Below are 19,986 nucleotides of genomic sequence, written 5' to 3' on the forward strand. Positions count from 1 at the left end.
CTGGAGAGACCCAGGGAGCAGAGCTCAGATAGAATTTAAAAAGCCTTTAGAAACAGAAAAAAATATGAAACTGCTGTGTTTTCTGCTGAACAAGCTCTTCACACAGAATCTGGATGGATTCTGATGTTTTATTCTTGGCTACTTGTGAGCAGAGATGCCTGGACCCAGCCTGGAATAGCTTTAAATCCCCTTATTAGAAATTCTACAGAGTTATTGATTATTGATACAATACTAATATTGAGGTAAAATCAGCTGGTTCTGAGAATGTTTGCTTGAATAGATTTCCATTACAGGATAAGTAGAAACTTGTTTAATCAGTATTGAAATACAATTTTTTTTTTTTTTTTTAGTATTTATAGAATGTGAGATTAGATATTTTTTTAGTTTGGACGGTTTTTATTTTTTCTTTAACAGGATTTCTGTAAAAAAAAAAGTGTTATTTAAACAGTTTTTCTCATTGCAAAAAAAAATCATCCTGTATTTTCTTTTTTCTAGAGACAGGTAAGTGGCTGCTGTAGGTTCCAGTATAGGACAGTAATAATTGTGACTAAGTTGGTAGTGGTTATGGTGAATATAGAGTTCTTGTCCTAAATTATATTGAATACCCAAATCTGCAATGAGAAATCACCAGAGCTGCACAGAACCTCCTAGATGTAGATTTGAAGTATATGTCAGCACCTCCTAGAAGCTGCTTAAACCATCAATCTAGCAGAGAGGTTTTAAGAAGCCATTGCTTTCAAGTAATTAAACTGATACTACTCTCTGCTCTGGGATTCCCTTCCAAGTTCTTATTTTAATGAAACACTGGGGAACAGCTGGCTCTATTGGTTTGGCTGAGACTTGATCCCTCTCCCCAAACAGAATGTCTTGATTGATTTGTATTGATCAGCCTCAGTGGAGGACTTGGATCTGACTATATCCAGCCCTGGACAGAGATAGTCCTCCCTTTTCTCCCCTGTCCAGCTAGCAGATACTTTGTTCAATGAGGGGATTCCTAAAAGATGCTCTGCCTCACCTTTACCATTGGATTATAAGCATCTGGGACTCTGAACTGCAGCTTCACCACAGTTAGACATGGATCTTCTCAAAGCTTTTACAAGCTTTCTGATTTTATATTTTCATTCCTGTAATGGAGCCAGCCTCAATAGTGGTAAGCAATACTTATTTACAATCATTAATAAGTGTGTGTGTGCGCGTGTCTCTGTGTGTGTGTGTGTGTGTGTATATATATATATAATAGACAGATTGATAGACAGACAGACAGACAGAACCTGTGTTGTTGCATTCACATTGTGTTAACAGAGGTTTTATTTTTACTGTTGAGTTTTTGCCAATGCAATACATTTTCTATCCCAAATATTTTTTTTGTTGTTTTAAGAAAATGTGTTTCCTGTTTCAAAATGTGAAGGGAAAAAGCAGGAATATGTGCCAAGATATACGGTATTCTATCCAAATCCTTTAGAGCTTTATTGATGGAGAAATAGTTTTTTTTTGTTTTTGTTTTTGTTTATTATATTGTGATGGTCTTATCTATTTCTGGTTTTATGACTGACGAAATACTGTAAAGACAGAATAGTTTTAATTTGTGCTCTGAGACGATATCAATTGTAAATCTCTGCTTACAATGAACCTGGTGTCTGCAGTGTTACATTATATGAAACTTAATTCCCTGTATACATTATACTGACTACTACAGGTGGCTTCTCCAACTGCTCTTTCAAACTTATTACCTAGAGATTTTACATAGACATTGCGCTTCTAAGCAGAGCTGTTTCAGCTCTAAAGTAAATCAGTAATATTTTTGTCACCTGTTGTTAAGTGGAGTGAAAACAATGTGACCATTAATGGTGAGATTCTAAAACATCATAATATAACATCTGTTAACAAGCAGCCTACAATTAAAAACAAACAAACACTTTGTAGCACCTTTTGGGAGATTTTGTCCAGTTTCTGTGAGAGGCCAGTGATATTCTTATATATTGATGTGTTTAGTAACTTTACCAGCTGACAACATAAAGAATAACCAATGCCAATGTTAAAAAGCCCAAATACAAATGCACATTTTTTTAACAGTACCCTCAATTTATCACCGCCGTGACGTCAAATTGTGTATGGTGGTGTATGTACATTTAAAATCTATTTTTTACACCTCAGAAAAACATATTAGCTAAAAATAGGACAAAATCAAAAACCATAATATTCAAAATCCTGGTAAGAAGCAATGCCCCTTTAAATCTATTTCACATTCTCTTGCCTTGCCCTCTGTGCTAACTGGCAGGAGCCAGCATTAGAGATGTGTCGATTTCTGTACTGTGTTTTTTAGTCTTTACAAACACATATTTGTTAAATATAGGGATAAGTAAACATAATTATACACAAGAAGTGATGGTTCCCATTTAAGCCATATTTTTCTGGTCTCATTTTTGATTCCTCGCAACAATTTTATGCATGTGTATGTGGGTTTGTGTGTGCATTGTTACTGACGGTGGGAATCAGTAAATGTATTTGTGAGTGTGATACACTATCTATCCACAGGCGTCTATATGATAAGCCCTCTTTCTAATGACAGCCTACTGGCCTGCACAATACCAGGTTGTGTGGTCAAGGGGACAAACGGTGCTACTATATCAGTAAGGGGCACTCTGTGCACAGAAAGCATTGTCTGATTTATATACAAGAAGAGTATATTAATATATATGGACATTAAGATTTCATAGGGGTTTGGATTAGGGCAAGGAAAATTGGACAAAGTTTGATATAAAGAAGGGACATGTTACATGACTGACGTTCAAGTTTGAGTTAAGATTTGGAATTATTAAGGGTGGGCAAATTGGACGAATCAGGTAATAAGTTACAAAAAAATCCCAAATGAAATATATTTTAACAATATATATAGTAGTAATAGCAATAACAATGATAATACATACAATATATCACACAGCTCTAGAAAGCCCTAATCATGGTTTCCTGGCAGAAGGGCTCTCCCTGTTTCCTTACACCCTGTGTATGTAAGAGCAATTGACCAAGATATGTGTCTGGAAACTGCCCACAAACACACATTGCCCTACCTTCCCTATGCCCCAGTATGGGGCTAATATAAGAAATATTTGATGTATGTGAGGGGTTAAATAATAAATAGCAGAATCCTTGTACCTTCTACTTCTCGTAGGGTTGGGGCTAAGCTAATGAAGTGGGAGGATTCGCTTAATGTCAGATTAATCCAGCCGGGGCTAATCAGCAAATGTTTCTCTAGAATTGCTTTTAATAATAATATTAATTATAATGGCAATAATAATACCCATATTACAGTTTAGGTCAATAAAAGGACTGGGAAGGCACATCCAGAATTAGTAGCCAACTCCGTTAGTGCCAGTTAAATGCCACCCATGTTTGAGGCTCTGTGGTGACCAAGCCAAGTTGAAGATTCAGAATGGGATGCATTCATTACATTGTAGTGAATTAAAAACTGTTTGCAATATTTAGGGGAAAAAAGCACTGATTTGGAAAATAACTTCAATTAACATAACAGCTCAGCTATTTTGGCCTACATTTACAAATGTGGTTCTCAAGTCAGTGCAATTCAGTATTTAGTGAATAAACCCCAATATTTTGCAATTCTCTTTCACTTCTCTTCCCGGCAGTACAGGAGAATTGCAGCTGGACTGGAGGTCAGAGTGTCAGATTGATTCTTCTGCGGTTCGCAGTTAGAAACAGCACACGTTGCCTCCAGTGGATGCAAGAACGGCTGTGAAACAGACAGCAGGAATTCAAATTGTTATTAAAAGACAGTTTGCAAATATTCAATATTCAATAATATTGTAGGACCCCGTGGTGATGGGATATAAGCCAGATATAACACACCTGGATTAACACTGTCACCTAGACTGAAACAATGACTTCACATGAATAATAGTGCTGATTGCATCACTGTTTAATGACAGGTGACTATGCTGCAACCACTGGCATTATGATACAATCTACTTAAATACTGATTAACACTTTCAGGGGAAACGAGGTGAGAAACACAATGCTCTTCGGTATATCAATCACTCCTCTGGATCCTAAATCTAAATCACTTACAGGAGGGATGTCCAAAATGTAGGTCCCCAGATGTTTTCAAACTACAGCTTCCATGATGCTTTGTCATTCTAAAGGCATTCTATATGCAACGCATCATGGGAGTTGTAGTTCTACAACATCTGGAGATCTACATTCTGGTCACACCTGACTTTCGTGGTTCTTTACTTAAGTGATAATTCAAATTAATTCAAAAAGGATTTCAAATTTAAAAGGACACTCCAGGCACCCAGACCGCTTCTGCCCATTGGAGTCGTCTGGGTGCCAACTCCCACTACCCTTAACCCTGCAACATTGTAATTATTGTTTTTAATAAACTGCAATATTTACCTTGAAGGGTTAACTCCTCCTCTAGTGGCTGTCTACTAGACAGCCACTAGAGGGCACTTCCGTGTTCATAGAACACGAAAAGTGTGTTATAACGACGCTGGACGTCCTCACGCTACGTGAGGACCTCCAGCGTCGCCGAAATCCCCATAGGAAAGCATTAATAGCATTATTCAATGCATTCAATGCATGCGCGGCCGGCGGCGGGGGGGAGACATATCGCGCATGCGCGGCCGGCGGCGGGGGGAGACTTGTTGCGCATGCATGCACCACGCATGCGCATTAGGTCTCCCCCGCCGCCGGCCGCGCATGCGCAATAGGTCTCCCCCCGCCGCCAGCCGCGCAATAGGTCTCCCCCCCGCCGCCGGCCGCGCATGCGCAATAAGTCTCCCCCCCGCCGCCGGCCGCGCATGCACAATAAGTCTCCCCCCCGCCGCCGGCCGCGCATGCGCAATAAGTCTCCCCCCCGCCGCCGGCCGCGCATGCGCGATATGTCTCCCCCCCGCCGCCGGCCGCGCATGCGCAATAGGTCTCCCCCCGCCGCCGGCCGCGCATGCGCAATAGGTCTCCCCCCGCCGCCGGCCGCGCATGCGCAATAGGCACACTGGAGAGTCCCTTTACCTTTAAGGCCAGACTTAGCAGTTTGGCTGTTATGGTCTTAGATTTGAAATTCACTTTCTTTTCACTTTGAATTCTCATTTTAGTGAATAACTCTGATAATATAATTTGAGAATCTTTTTAATTGGCTGCCAGAGCAGTGAAAACAATTTGTGACACAAAGTAGGGTATGTATAAAACAGTTTCTGATTCCGTGAGAAAAATTGTGTAATTGCGACATACACTATATGGACAAATGTATTGGGACGCACCTCTTAATGATTGAATGCAGGTGTTTCAATCAAAGCCATTGCCACAGGTGTAAAAAATCAAGCACCTAGCTGCATGCAAGCCTCACATCACCAAGTACAATGGGAAGTGTTGGGTCGAGTGGTGTAAAACATGCGGCCGGTGGACTCTGGAGCAGTGGAAACCTGTTCTGTGGAGTGACGAATCACGCTGTTTGGCAGTCTAATGGGCAAGTCTGGGTTTGGCGGATGCCAGGAGAACATTACCTGCCTGACAGCATTGTGCCAACTGTAAAGTTTGCTGGAGGAGGGATAATGGTACAGGGGTATTTTCAGGGGTTGGGCTATGCCTATTATGCTATGCTATGCTTATCCTATGCTATGCTTCCATCTTTGTGGGAATAATTTGGGGAAGACCCTTTTTTTATTTCAGTGTGAATGTGCCCTAGTGCACAAAGTAAGGTCCATAAAGACATGGTTGGATGTGTTTGGTGTGGAGGAACTTGACTGGACGGCACAGAGCTCTGACCTCAATACCATCAAGCACCTTTGGGATGAACTGGAACAGAGATTGTGAGCCAGGCCTTCTTGTCCAACATCAGTGCCTGACCTCACAAACGCTTTACTGGAAGAATGGGCAAAAAATTCCACAGAAACACTTCCAAATCTTGTGGAACGCCTTCCCAGAGAGTGGAAGCTGGTATCGTAGCTAAGTGTGAACCAACTACATATTAATGTCTATGTATTTAGATTGTGATGTCATAAAAGTCCATGTTGGCGTAGTGGTCAAGCGTCCCAATACTTGTGTGCTTATAGTATAGTTAGTGCCTGCCCTCGCATATAGATTCTCACCAGAAATCCGTCCCTGTGCACTACCTGCAGCAAAATGCAATTTTGTCTCAGATTATCTATGAAAACGGTGCAAATGTGCCATTTTATAGATATTGTTTTGCATTTTATAGATATATTTTTTTTATCTGAAATCTCACAGATGCGATAATAAAAAAATCAGGACGGTGCCACTTTTTGTTCTCATATATAAAGCTCATTTTGACATCTTTATATTGTACACAACAAACATACACGAAGCCGTATAGGATATGCTTAGTGCAAAACAAAGAACCATTATTTATACATAACCCCATCAGTCAACAAATTCTACATCCCAGAGCAGTGGTCCCCCAGCTGTATCTCCCACAATACCTTTATGCTCACTTGCTCTGGCTGCGGATCATGGGAAACATTGCTACCTTTGGAAGATTTGCAGACTGCAGGGCCAGATTGACATATGACCACAGGCTCACACTTTGGTTACAATTTGCATCTTAACTTTTTCCTCCATCTTACCAGCCACCACTGGCTGGCTAACCTGTCAATCTTGCTATTGTCTCCTCCCTCTCCTCCTTCTGACTGAGATCAGGTTGAGCTGTAGACTAGAGCTAGCCCCCCTCAAGTGTAATCAGAGGGTTTCCTTAAAGTCTGCAGCACATCAGAGCGCTGGTATAAATGAAGCAGATAACGACAAGTTGATGGAGCCTGCTGGGAGAAGAGACATACAACTACCCTATAAGTTGAAGCTCTTTCTCCATCTGGGATCTGAGCATATTTTGCAAAGACCTCCAATGATGACTGCTCCGCTTGGTGTCTGGTGGCCAAAGGGTGCAGGGGAAGGGGAGTTTTACTTACCTGAACCTGTCCCTTGCAGTCACTACCATCTTCATCTGCTGGGAGGTCATGTGATTGTTGTACTTTTACGCAGAAAAGGTCTGTGGAGGATCCGCGGGAGTCTACATAGACAATGCCTTCTTCCAGAAAGCTGTGAAAACTGGACAGTAGTAGCTCAACATTTTGTCAAGTTCTGTCAGGTATAAGGAAAAGCTCCCTATTTTGTCTCAGTATATCTTTTGACTATGTTGTAATTTCAGTGAAATTCCATCACAGTCAATATGAGTATTTCAGAAAGATTTTATCTTTATCAAATACTCATTTGGGGAGGATGCAGAGCCAATTTAAGGAAACAACTGTGAATGATCATAAATATTAAACGTTCCAAATAAAAAGCAATAGAGCACCCCAGATATTTTAAGCATCACATGCATCATATTCATTACACTTCTGTATGTTTCAGACACCTTTTTGAAATTTTGTATGTTACTTACATATACAGGGTCAAGTATCCAACTCCAGCAAACTGACTGAACAGCAAAACTGAGTCTAAACTAGCCAAGATGTGATTATAACTATACCGGTGAAGCCTTAAAGGGACCCTCCAGACCCCTAAAGCACTTTTGTTCAATCCTCAAAAAGGGCAATTTCAATAGCAACTGGCACTTTTATAGTTCACCTGGTTACTCCCCCCGGCAGTCAATCAGATGGCCAATTGAAGATTATACTAGCTTTAGTGTACTAATAATCTTAATTTTAGTAATGACAGGAGGCGAATATTTGCATATCTTTCTTTACTGAAAACTCCAGCAGCATAGAAACAGTAACAACCAATCAGAGAAAATATATGGTGCCCATAAAAGGCCCTGTCTATGACATCACTTCCTCTTTCTTTGAAGCGAAAAACAAAAACAGCAACAATAAACATAATCATATTACGTCAACAGTTCCACAACATATTAGGATAATCAACTCCATTAGATCCGTGATGTAGAGTTATGGAAGTTGAGTCTTTGTCTTGATGAGAAGACGTTCACGCTGTAAGAAAAAGAAAAAGGTGAAAGGACTCTGGCGTGATAATTTGTCCGCATACAATAAACATTAAGAATCTGATAACCAATGGATACTAGAATGAGTAACATATCAATATATATTAATTCTAAGCAATGATATTTAAGAATCTATAAACACAACGTAATTCAAGGTACAAGTCTAATTATTCAACCTAACAAGTCTCAAGCCACATATCTAAGTGGCAAACATACAACCATAACGTACTTACCTTCCTGAACATAAAGGGCATATTCTGTTCAACACGAGAAAACATGGGAGGGATCCTCTAGGGTGGGAAATATTCGCCTCCTGTCATTACTAAAATTAAGATTATTAGTACACTAAAGCTAGTATAATCTTCAATTTTACCACATGACAGGAGGCTTCATATTTGCATTTTTAAAGCTTAGAATTGACCAGTGTGAAGGAAGTATGAGATGTTTGCCGAAATCGAGCGTTCTAAACATACCCTCTCGCGCCCAAACCGCGCATCGTATTATGTCGGCTAGGGAAGCGTCGGTCGAAAAGGCTTGTGAGGCCGCCGCTCCCCTGACTGAGTGGGCTCTGAAACAAAGTTCGACGCCCGCTAAAGACAATAGCCAGTGGACCCATCTGGCCAGTGTTGCGGTAGACACCGGTCCATGAGGGTTCACGTAAGAAGTCAGGAGGTGATCCGTCGAATGAGTTCGAAGGGGTTAGAGATATTGGTGTACCCCATTAGCTTTCTGACCACGTATAGTGTGCCGTCTGCCACAAGGCATGGGTAAGGCACTGAAGATGAATAAGGCTAGTTCATCTCGCCATGGTAAAGGTAAACCGTCTGGTGTGAGAGAGAAAACATCCGTACCGCAAGCCTTAACGTCCGCCACCGTCTAAATGAGGCAAGGCATAATAAGAGGGCTAGTTTGGCAGAAAGTTGCTTCAGTGGCAAACAAGGATTGTCCGGCTATCCCCTAAGGAATCTCGGCACCACCTCCACCTGCCAGGGGCGTGAATATTTGGGTGTCGGGATCTCGACAATTCAGTACCCCGTAGTAGTCGACAAAAACCAGAGTATCTTGATCTACTGGTCTGCCCTGTACCGGAATGTGCGCCGCCGATATGGCGGATCTGATCACGTTGAAGGATCGATATGACCGACCCAACGAGACCAGGTGTGACAGATAGTTGAGGATCAGTGGGATAGGTGCGGTAAAGGGATCGGAATCCCTTTCCACACACCAATCACTCCAGGCTGACCAGGCAGAAACATAGCCTTTCCTGGTGCCGGGAGCCTATGAGTCCCATAGGAGGTCTTAGTTGATGCAATAGGTTGTGAATTGACCAGGAGCCCCTGAAACCGTCCAGACAACTAGTGCCAGTTGTCCTTCCATGACAAGGGATTGGGCTTCCCCTCGGGGTCCCGTCGGAAGTAGAGGGAAGGTAGGGACTAGTAGAGGGACTTCGCGAGACCTCTCCGGGCGATCCGGGAAATCACGGTAGGCCCTGCTCGAGGGGTGTCATGAGCAGGAGCGATATCTTGTGGGTGTGTGTGTGTATCGAAGCACCCTTGCTATCGTGGAGAACGGTTGGGTCACTTGTGCGGGGGTACATCCATCGCCCCGTATCCGAAGGAAGAGTCCAAGATCGTTTAGCCGATCCAAGTTTGTATGTGAAGTAATCACTATCGAAATTCCCTCCTCACTTCCGCTGACAGTGGTATCCAGTGGTCGTATGAGTGACCGGTGTGTACGTATCTCACTCTCAGTCTTTGCATGGCCCTGTAGTGTAGTGGGCCAGGGAATATCGCTTGTATGGAGGAGGAGAGGAGGAGAGGAATTCCACAATCCGGCGAGTATCCTGAGAGGAGACGCATCCAACCTTAGAGCATGTCCGACAGCTATCCTTATAGAGGCGCTCTTTGCTGTAGACGGACGTGGAACGTAGTTCTCCAAGCCGATGTCGCAATTCAGATGGAGAAGCGATCTTTGTCTGTGTAAAACAAAAAACCCATGGAGTCCCAAAAGTGAACGACAAATTCGTCTGCAAAACGTAGCCTGGATTCGTAAAGAATCAGCAAGTCTTCAAGGTATACGAGGCATCGCACGCCCAAATTTACGGATGTGTGCCCTCACTGGTTACAGTGGCTTCGCGAGCACCACGAAGTTGTAAACTGCCGTGCTTGTCCTCACCATTGGAATCGGAAGAAACTTCGGCAGTCCAGGGCAACGGGTACTGACGAGCGTGCGTCCTTGAGGTCCAGATGTGTAAACCAGTCGTTATCGCTTAGGAGGTCTTGTAGAGGACGAATTTCCTCCATCTCGAAGCATTTGTATACCATGTAGGAGTTCCATCGATGTAGTCTCCTGGCTTCTTCTTGACCAGGAAAAATTTGCTGAGGAAGCCTTCCCCTCCGGTGCATGTTGAATTGTGCCCCTCCTGAAGAGGGTGCGGATTTTCTTGTCCACGAGGCGTTCCTGTTCCGCCAGTGTGTGTGATGGAGGTGAAGGGGCGACCTGAACGGCTGTGATAAAACTCTATGACATAGCCTAGTACTGTCTGGAGAACCCAGGTGACCTTGGTAGCCGTCTCCCAATTCTGTAAAACAGAGACAGGTTGCCGGTCATAAAATTGGAAACAGTTAGTTATGTACGTTGATTCACTAGTAGATGAAGCGGATGGGTTCCTTTGTGTAGTAGATGGGGGAAATATGAGGACTGTGTATACGATCTGGAACCTGTTGCCCAGAAACGTCTGGTGGCTCGGTTCCGCTACCGACCAGTCCTCCCAGAAACACCTTTCCCCGTAGGGGTGTGGAAGACATGTTTCAGCGAGGTCTGGGTTAATTTAAGTATGGTGAATAAGTTCACGTGTTTCTTGAGTACTGCAATGAACACTACGTTGAATAGTAGGCCTTGTGCTTTGGGCCAAATTCTTGTCGTTCCTAAGTCCAATAGTGCGTTGTCGGTGCGGTCCAGCACAGATTTGCGTCTGTCAGCGCACTGTGCGTCATTTACGTTGCCCAGGAGGCATATCGAGCATTGAGCCCATTCATTGGAGGTGGTAGGGTTGAGTTGTATACCCTGAGGTATTCGGTCTTGAGGCGTGCGCGTGTCGCTCATCTACCATGTCCAAAGTACGTGGTGGGTAATAGTCTTCTTTGTCGGAAGATTGTGGCGGACGGGGTTTAGGTTCCCGGTGCTCCGCCTATTTGGTCTGTATGATGGACGTCTTGCCCTTGATCTTAGTGGCAGGGGGCTGGAGCCCTTCCCTTGCCGTTTTGACTTGAAGCTTATGGCACCTGTGGTTCCTAGCTGATCTCCCATACAAGTACTAACCAGGCCCGAGTCTGGATGACTTCTGAGATCTGACAAAATCAGGCATTTTCAGACTGGTATGGCCATAGGCTGACTTGAAGGCCTGTGGGTCTGAGGCCTCCCTCAAGTTGTGTGGGGCAGAGCCCATAATAGAACCTCCTCCACTGAGTCTGCTACTGTGGCGTTTGTCACTGCCTAGAAATCTTGGGAAGGTTGAGAGTATCCACCATGACTCGTTCTCGTCCTGTTGGGATATAGTGGTAGTCAGTGGGAGTAGTGTTTGAGGGCAGCACGTAGGGGTGCTAGGCTCCTGATATAACTGGGGATCACCCAGGCAGAATGGTTTGACTTGCCTGCTTAGTTTGATTGAGAGTATGAATACCTGTGCCAAGTGTAGAGGGGTCACCTCTATTAGTTTGATCTGGCTATTGAGAGCCGCGATACAGGTGCGGCTGACTGGTAGTGGTGTTGGTCAGGTTAGCCGGGTTCACCAGAATGTACGCCAGAGCTGTATGCATGGTTTTTAACTATACAGGCTTATAATAGAGGCGCGCGGAGCCTGTCTCCATAAGGTCTGCAGTCGTAGGACCCACGTCTATGCGGATGGGTTCATCCCAGGTGGTGTGCCATAGTAACCCAGAGGACACCCATATTATAATTATTGGTACCTTGCCAGTATTGCATGCATATCTGGGGGTCACCCCAGGTGGTGTGCCATGAAAAAAATACCCAGAGGACACCCACGTTCGATGCATACACTAGGTACAGTAAATATACATATATGTATCCCTGTGAAGGGTACTACGCAATACATTCAGTTTCTTTAGTAATCCTGCCGTCAAATCGTATCCAGCATGGTACTGTTGCTTTAATGTAAAACTGACAGGCAGTGTTTAAACATCCATATATGTCTGTAGTAAGCAGTGGTAAAGTAGAGGCGTAAGCCTCCGTGCATATGCTCGGGGTTCACCCCGGGTGGCGTGCCGTGGAAAACCAGAGGACACCCACATCAAAGGTAATGGTCTGTCAGTGACCTTGCACGCATATCTGGGGGGTCACCCCAGGTGGCGTGCCATGGAAAAATGCCCAGAGGACACCCACATAAATTTGCACCGCCAGGTACAGCAATACAATATGACCCTATGTAGGGTACATTAATATGATATAGTATGCCCTTTTTTGGGTACAGTAATATAATATGTCCTTTATATGGTACAGTGATACAGAATGATTCTGTATAGGGCGTAGTAATAGTTCTGTATAGTGATAGTGATACTGTGCGGTTGTAGGGTACAGTAATCCATTCAGATTGTTTGCATGCTCAACCTACATTTATTCCAGTGTAAGGCACGATGAGAGGATAATAACCAAGTGTCAGTGCACAGCAGAAAAATAAAAATCACTTTTGTTAATGGATGAGCATGCCTTTTAGAGAGGGAGGACCCCTAAAGGGGTTAATGGAGATGCAGGGCGCGGTGGTCGGGTGATTCCCGATCCGCCGTGTGCTGGAAATAGTTGTGTCTCTTAATGCATGCATGTAATTATAAACGGAGGCAGTATGTGTGGCAGGTACTGAGGTAAATCACAACCGGGTGAACAAACACATGGAGCAAAGTAACATAGGGGATGTCCTTGTCCTCTCCCTTATAATTCACTAGGGAGGGTATGCATATGTGGAGTCCGGCGGTCGGGTGAGTTTCCGATCCGCCGAGCGAGCGGGGAAGGCGGCCGTCCGGTATCTCGCGAGCCGCGAGATCCAAGATGGCCGCCGCCCGTGTGTGAAGGTGCTCCGCGGCCCGCGATCACGCGGCGCGAAACAGCGAGGATTAGATCAGAAGCAAAATGATAACCCCAGCCTCCCTCCACCCGTCCCCATACAGACCCCACGAAATTAGAAGGGGCCGGCCCGCGAGGCACGCGCGACACTGATAGTCGTTGCGCTCGCGGCTACCGGCAGGAAGATGGAAAGAAATTTTACCAAGGGGGGAAAAACAGAAAAATCACACAGTGAAGGGACAGGGATAAGGGGGCCTAGGTAGGAATGATCTAAATAAGTCTATGTACAATAAAAACAAACAAAATACACTAAGCAATTGCCAGAGGCAAAATACTCTGACCTGATGTTGGCTGGAGCAGCAAAGAAAGAGGAAGTGATGTCATGAAAGAGGAAGTGAAAGAGGAAGTGATGTCACAGGGCCTTTTATGGGCACCATATCTTTTCTCTGATTGGTTGTTACTGTTTCTATGCTGCTGGAGTTTTCAGTAAAGAAAGATATGCAAATATGAAGCCTCCTGTCATGTGGTAAAATCATGTTATTTCAGTGGAACTAAACTGAAGATGCAGCAATTGCTCAGAGTACATGCTATGCAAAAACATCTCATTGAGCTGCATTGGGAAGTCTGTGATTGGACAGACACAGAAAGTCTGGGCGGGGTTATAAGGGGAGGGCTTGTAGAGACTGCAGTAAACAAAAAGCATAATTAAATGCACGTGCTTTGTCTTTAGTGGTATATCTACTAAATAGTGATTTATATTTTCATTTTATATTTGAGCAGTGAAGTATCTGTTTAATTTGGCAAGTTGGATTTCAATTCCCTACATTTAGGCAATAAACTCCATATTATATATAGGAGATAGGGTGAATAAACTTGGTTAAACCTAGGGTAACAAAACATTGCTAAAGGTATCACATGCATGTAGGGACTGTTTTCTAAACAGATCTACCGAGTGTGAATATATGATTGCAGTTATTGGTTTATATGTGCCAACAATTGATCATTTCTATTTAGGTACAGCTTTAGAAATGTCTGCAACACCTGGTTAATATACTCAGGTAAGTAGTCTTATAAAAAATGTCAGCTAGAGGCCCCTCAGATTCTTAAACCAGCACTGGCAGCCTGTAACTGTAAAAACAGTATACCATTAAACATGACGGAACTAAGCAAATTGAATTTTAAGAATTATAAAGTAATTATGAAAGTCTAAGTATGTTATCTATCATCTCTGACATTTGATGTTTAGTTTATTGTTGTGTAAATGTAGCGACTGCTTTACCTCATTAGTCTTCTCTCTGTAGACTCCTTAAGGCAGCCTCATATTTTCACTTTATTACTGGTAGTGAATTAATTCCATGAAATTGGAACGTGGAAGAGAAGTCTATGATTGTAGACATTCTCTATATGTACACAATTATAACACGCGATGAGGCCCATGGCGACAGCCAGGAGGGGAGTGCACATAGAACCACTTTCCTGAAAAGTCACTCATGGTAACGTGGGGGAGTGGAATTACTGGGGCCCTGCATGACCTTAACATCTCTTCATGGCTACAATGTGGCCATTGTCATTTCTAATATCAGCACCATGGACAGCGGCCTGTGAGGGAAACTCAATACATTAAAGGGACACTATGGTCACTGAAACAACTTTAGCTTAATGAAGCAGTTTTAGTGTATAGATCATGCCCCTGCAGTCTCACTGGTTAATTCTCTGCCATTTAGGAGTTAAATCACTTTTGTTTCTGTTTATGCAGCCCTAGCCACACCTCCCCTGGCTGTGACTGACACAGCCTGCATGAAAATAAAATGGTTTTATTTTCAATCAGATGTTAACTTACTCTAAAAGTTTTTATCTTCTGCTCTGTATATTAAAGTTGAATTACATACAGGAGGCTCCTAAAGGGTTTAGCAAGCTATTAACAAAGCAGGAGATAAGAAATTATAAATAAACTGAATTTGCAATAAGGGAATTAGATTACTCTTTACAGGAAGTGTTTAGGAAGGCTGTTCAAGTCACATGCAGGGAGGTGTGACTAGATCTGCTTAAACAAGGTGATTTAACTCCTAGATGACAGCTGTGAGACTGTGAGAGCTGTGAGATTGCAGGGGCATGATCTATACACCAAAACTGCTTCACTAAGTCCCTTTAATGGTCAGTGTCAATAAACTAGGGGGGCGGGGGGACAAAAACACTGCGATTAGTGATGTCCACCCTCCATGTTTTCCTGGGCACACACCAGTTACGCTGTACGAACTAGTGGGCGGCAATTGAACTGCCTGAATTCCAATCTTGATTAGTTCAGTGTTGTCTGTTCTGCAGCATATCAATGCTGCATACCACAGGTCAACACATATCATGTACTGGCAGGGCCGGACTGGGAGAAAAATTTGGCCCGGGCATTTTTTGAGCACAGCGGCCCACTAAGAAGGGGGCGGGGCAGAGAGGGTGTGTTTCGTCATCACCAATGACAAACACTCCCTGTCTCAAAGTGAGCGTTGGGTCAATGCTCTTCCAGGGCAGAGCTCTGCTAAAGAGCTCTAGCATGAGAAAAAAAATGCCCTGTATTTGTTCTGCACAGTGCAAGCAAGTTTAATAACATGCTTGCACTGTGTTTCTTTGCAACTTGTCTCTGGTGTGCTGTGTGTGAGAGCGCTGTGGGTGCTGTGGGTGAGAGCGCTGTGGGTGCTGTGGGTGAGAGCGCTGTGGGTGCTGTGGGTGAGAGTGCTGTGGGTGATGTGGGTGAGAGTGCTGTGGGTGAGAGTGCTGTGTGTGGTGTGTGCTGTGTGTGAGAGTGCTGTGTGTGGTGTGTGCTGTGTGTGGTGTGTGCTGTGTGTGTGAGTGCTGTGAGTGCTGTGTGTGAGAGTGCTGTGTGTGAGAGTGCTGTGTGTGATAGTGCTGTGTGTGATAGTGCTGTGTGTGATAGTGCTGTGTGTGATAGTGCTGTGTGTGATAGTGCTGTGTGTGATAGTGCTGTGTGTGATGTGTTTGTGATGTGTGTGAGAGTGCTGTGTGTGATGTGGGTTAGAGTGCTGTGTGTGCTGTGGGTGAGAGTGCTGTGGGTGAGAGTGCTGTGGGTGAGAGTGCTGTGGGTGAGAGTGCTGTGGGTGAGAGTGCTGTGGGTGAGAGTGCTGTGGGTGATGTGTGTGAGAGTGCTGTGGGTGATGTGTGTGAGAGTACTGTGGGTGAGAGTGCTGTGTGTGCTGTGTGTGTGCTGTGTGTGTGCTTTGTGAGAGTGCTGTGGGTGAGAGTGCTGTGGGTGAGAGTGCTGTGGGTGAGAGTGCTGTGGGTGAGAGTGCTGTGTGTGATGTGTGTGAGAGTGCTGTGTGTACTGTGGGTGAATGTTAAAATGGATTGTGTGTTGGGGGGGTAAAAAAAAAAACAATTAACAGGCATTATGTCCCCCCCCCTCCCTTCTTACCTTTAGCCTGGGAGGGGGGACCGGCATGGTGGTACCAAGGAGAGTGCGGGGGGGACCGGCACTCAAAGTCGCACACCATCCCTGGTGGTCCAGCGGTGAGTGAACTCTAGCCTGTGGGGCTAGAGTTCACTCTCGCGAGATCCGGTCGTTGCCATGGCAATGCTCCGGATCTCGCGAGAGGAACCCGGCGGAGCTGCAAGATAGAGCTCCGCCGGGTCCTCTCCCTCCCTCCCCAGCCGCAGGTCTATTTAAATGGGCCGGTGAGGGAGATCTTTGATCTCCTCACCGGCCCTCCATGGAATACAGCGGGGCCGGCGCTCGGATAGTGCCGGCCCTTCATAGACCGGCAGGGGAGATCATTGGACCTCCCCTGCCGGCCTCGGCCCGTGGCCACCGCGGCCCACCGGGCATTTGCCCGGTGTGCCCGATGGCCAGTCTGGGCCTGTGTACTGCCATTAGAAACAGTGTATTTACAAACCCACAACTATTACAACGGTTAACCAATAAGACTTGCCACTAAAGTGATAATTCCAAGTGAATTCAAGTGGATTTCCAATTTAGAGTAGCCAAACTGGAAGCTTCGCTGACTGAGAGAATTTTTCCAGTTCAGCTATTTTAACCTTAAATTTAGAATTGCCTTTGAATGCACTTCTAATTCTCACTTTAGGAGATAACCTGTTGGGATCTTGTCTTTTGCCAAAATGGAAGTGCAGTCAAGTCCTCATTCAAATGTAACTATTACTGTGTTGTTGGAAGTCTGGGTACATGTTGATGACTTGCTGTTTGATAATGATAACTGCACCTTTAGTATTAATGAATAGATGCTAACTGTGAGCAGGTGGCCAGATCTGTGTTTAAAGTGCGTTGATGTGATCGCAAAGTGGGTGGAATGTTTTAAACTTCCCAGAAACGGGACCCGGGGATTGATCTAAGAATCCTGGAATTTGTAGTGTGAAGCCAGAGAGTTTTCACGTACTGAGATTGCCTTATGGTACACTATGGGATCCTTATGGTACACTATGGAGATTGCCTTATGGTACACTATGGAGATTGCCTTATGGTACACTATGGGATCGCCTTATGGTACACTATGGAGATTGCCTTATGGTACACTATGGAGATTGCCTTATGGTACACTATGGAGATTGCCTTATGGTACACTATGGAGATTGCCTTATGGTACACTATGGAGATTGCCTTATGGTACACTATGGGATCCTTATGGTACACTATGGGATCCTTATGGTACACTATGGGATCCTTATGGTACACTATGGGATCCTTATGGTACACTATGGAGATTGCCTTATGGTACACTATGGGATCCTTATGGTACACTATGGAGATTGCCTTATGGTACACTATGGGATCCTTATGGTACACTATGGAGATTGCCTTATGGTACACTATGGAGATTGCCTTATGGTACACTATGGAGATTGCCTTATGGTACACTATGGAGATTGCCTTATGGTACACTATGGAGATTGCCTTATGGTACACTATGAGAGTCTTTTCCATGATTTTAAATAAATGTTTTCTGCTGTTTTATTTGAAAGTATTTATTTTGCTACGTCTTCAACCAATTCCCATTGTAACAAAGACTTGAACAAGCAATTTGAACCTAACCGGATAACTGAAACAAACTAAATTAAATGGAGATAAGTGAATCATTTATTGATCCGTATGTGTCTTCTGTTAATTCCATGTATTTACCTGAGTAGGCCTCCTAATTATCTGATTGAACTTACCACAAAGTGATCAATACCGATCCAGTAATTCCTTTAGATTCTTCCTGTAAATTGTAGAAACACTGGGGCACAGAATCACAAGAAAACCAATACAATTTATACAACTGGCTGTTACCTAGAAAAGTACATATGTGGCAAAAATAAACAAAAAACTAATTTGGCTGAGATAAAGGTATTAAAGGGACACTATAGTCACCAGAACTACTACAGCTTAATGTAGTTGTTCTGGTGAGTATAATCATTGCCTTCAGGCATTTTCATGCAAACACTGCCTTTTCAGAGAAAAGGCAGTGTTTACATTGCCCCTAGGGACACCTCCAAGTGACCACTCCTCAGATGGTCACTGGAGGTGCTTCCTGGCTCAGTGCTGCATGGTAGGCAGCACTGCTGTTCTGCGTCTCCACGCTCTGCTTGATTCAATGCATCTATTTGAGGAGGTGCTGATTGGCCAAAACAGCATTTGGCCCTGCCCCTTGTCAAATTTAGCCAATCCAATGCTTTCCCCAGGGGCATGATCTTTCCCCCAGGGGAAAGCATTGGATTGGCTAAAAATCTGCAATTCTGATTATGTCACCAAGGGTGCGGGGCCAGCGCCAGCAGACCTGCGCGGCGCTGGAAACAAGGTGAGTTTGAATTGCTTTTAAGGGGGCTAAGTGGGGGCAAGCCACCTCAATGGTGGGTTTAGCACTATAGAGTCAGGGATACATGTTTGTGTTCCTGACCCTATAGTGATCCTTTAAAACTGCCATCATAACTGGATAGGCTTTTATTACATCATTACATTGGTACACAGGCTGAAAAAAGACTTGTGAAAAAGGCTGAACTTGATGTACACATCTATTTCTGCTGTTGATCCAAAAAGAAGGCAATTCATTATTTATTGCAACAAAGCACAAAGTAATATACAGCATTAATAATAACTAACATAAATGTGTTCTTTTTTCTGCTTTCGATTAGTGGAAACGATCCAAAAAGCAGGTAGGTGCTTTCCCGTCTGTCTTTCTATGTGTCACTGTACGTCTGTATATTCTATTGACCTGTAGTGTCTACGTGAATGTCTGTTTGTCATTTTACTCGTTCTGAGTATTTTTGTGTGTCTGTTGGGTTTTGCTACATTCTTTGATTTATAATATTCTGATTCTAACTTACTACTATTGAGGATCATCTACAAAAAATATCAAAGCTGGCTACAAAACACAAAATGAATGGCTCTGCATGTTGTTTTTAAGCAGCCCTTTAAAAAAAGCATGTTATTAAATTAATGTCCATTTTGCTGTAAGTTTCCATTCTAAAATCTACCTTTAGGTAGATATCATTAAAGGGAAACTTTCCCCATAAATCATATTGATGACAAGTTCATATTTGAGTACCTCTCTATTCAATCTATATATATATTGCTGTGGAATTCAACAACAAATGTTTACACTAAACGATATTACAACCTGACAATTCCCTCTTCCTTCTTCAACATGGCTGCCATCAGTGAACAGACTGTAAAAGGCAGGCAAGAACTACGTGGTATATTGTTTTCATGAGCAAAATATACTCTGAGAACGCGCAAAAGCCGAGAGAAAATTGTTATTGCTCACTTGTGCCATTACAGAGAGAACTCTGTCCAAGTCGTATCAGTCTGACCTAAATGCCAGCAAGTTCTCTCTACAGCAACGATGGACGATCGTCTCGGCCTTCTTTGGGCCTCATCAGTGAGGTGTAACTGACACCCCTCTAGGCATAGTGAGCACAAGGTCCAAGTTTGGATTACCCTTTTAACTCGG

General features: G+C 43.8%; 1 protein-coding gene and 1 pseudogene across 2 annotated transcripts in view; one reads left to right on the forward strand and one right to left on the reverse strand.

Annotated features, from left to right (window-relative positions):
* Positions 1-436: 436 nt before the first annotated feature.
* Positions 437-19,986, forward strand: part of LAYN (layilin) — a 43,539-nt gene continuing 23,989 nt past the window's right edge. Inside the window, exons 1-2 of one of the 2 annotated variants that reach the window (XM_063437202.1) lie at positions 437-1,150; positions 19,169-19,189. In XM_063437202.1, coding sequence (XP_063293272.1) covers positions 1,075-1,150; positions 19,169-19,189 — 97 coding nt within the window. In that variant the 5' untranslated portion in view covers positions 437-1,074. The remainder of the gene's footprint in view (positions 1,151-19,168; positions 19,190-19,986) is intronic. The other variant, XM_063437203.1, reaches the window with a different exon arrangement.
* LOC134578206 (5S ribosomal RNA) lies at positions 11,236-11,354 on the reverse strand (annotated as a pseudogene).

Source organism: Pelobates fuscus, chromosome 11 (genome assembly GCF_036172605.1).
Source record: "Pelobates fuscus isolate aPelFus1 chromosome 11, aPelFus1.pri, whole genome shotgun sequence".
Lineage (NCBI taxonomy): Eukaryota > Metazoa > Chordata > Amphibia > Anura > Pelobatidae > Pelobates > Pelobates fuscus.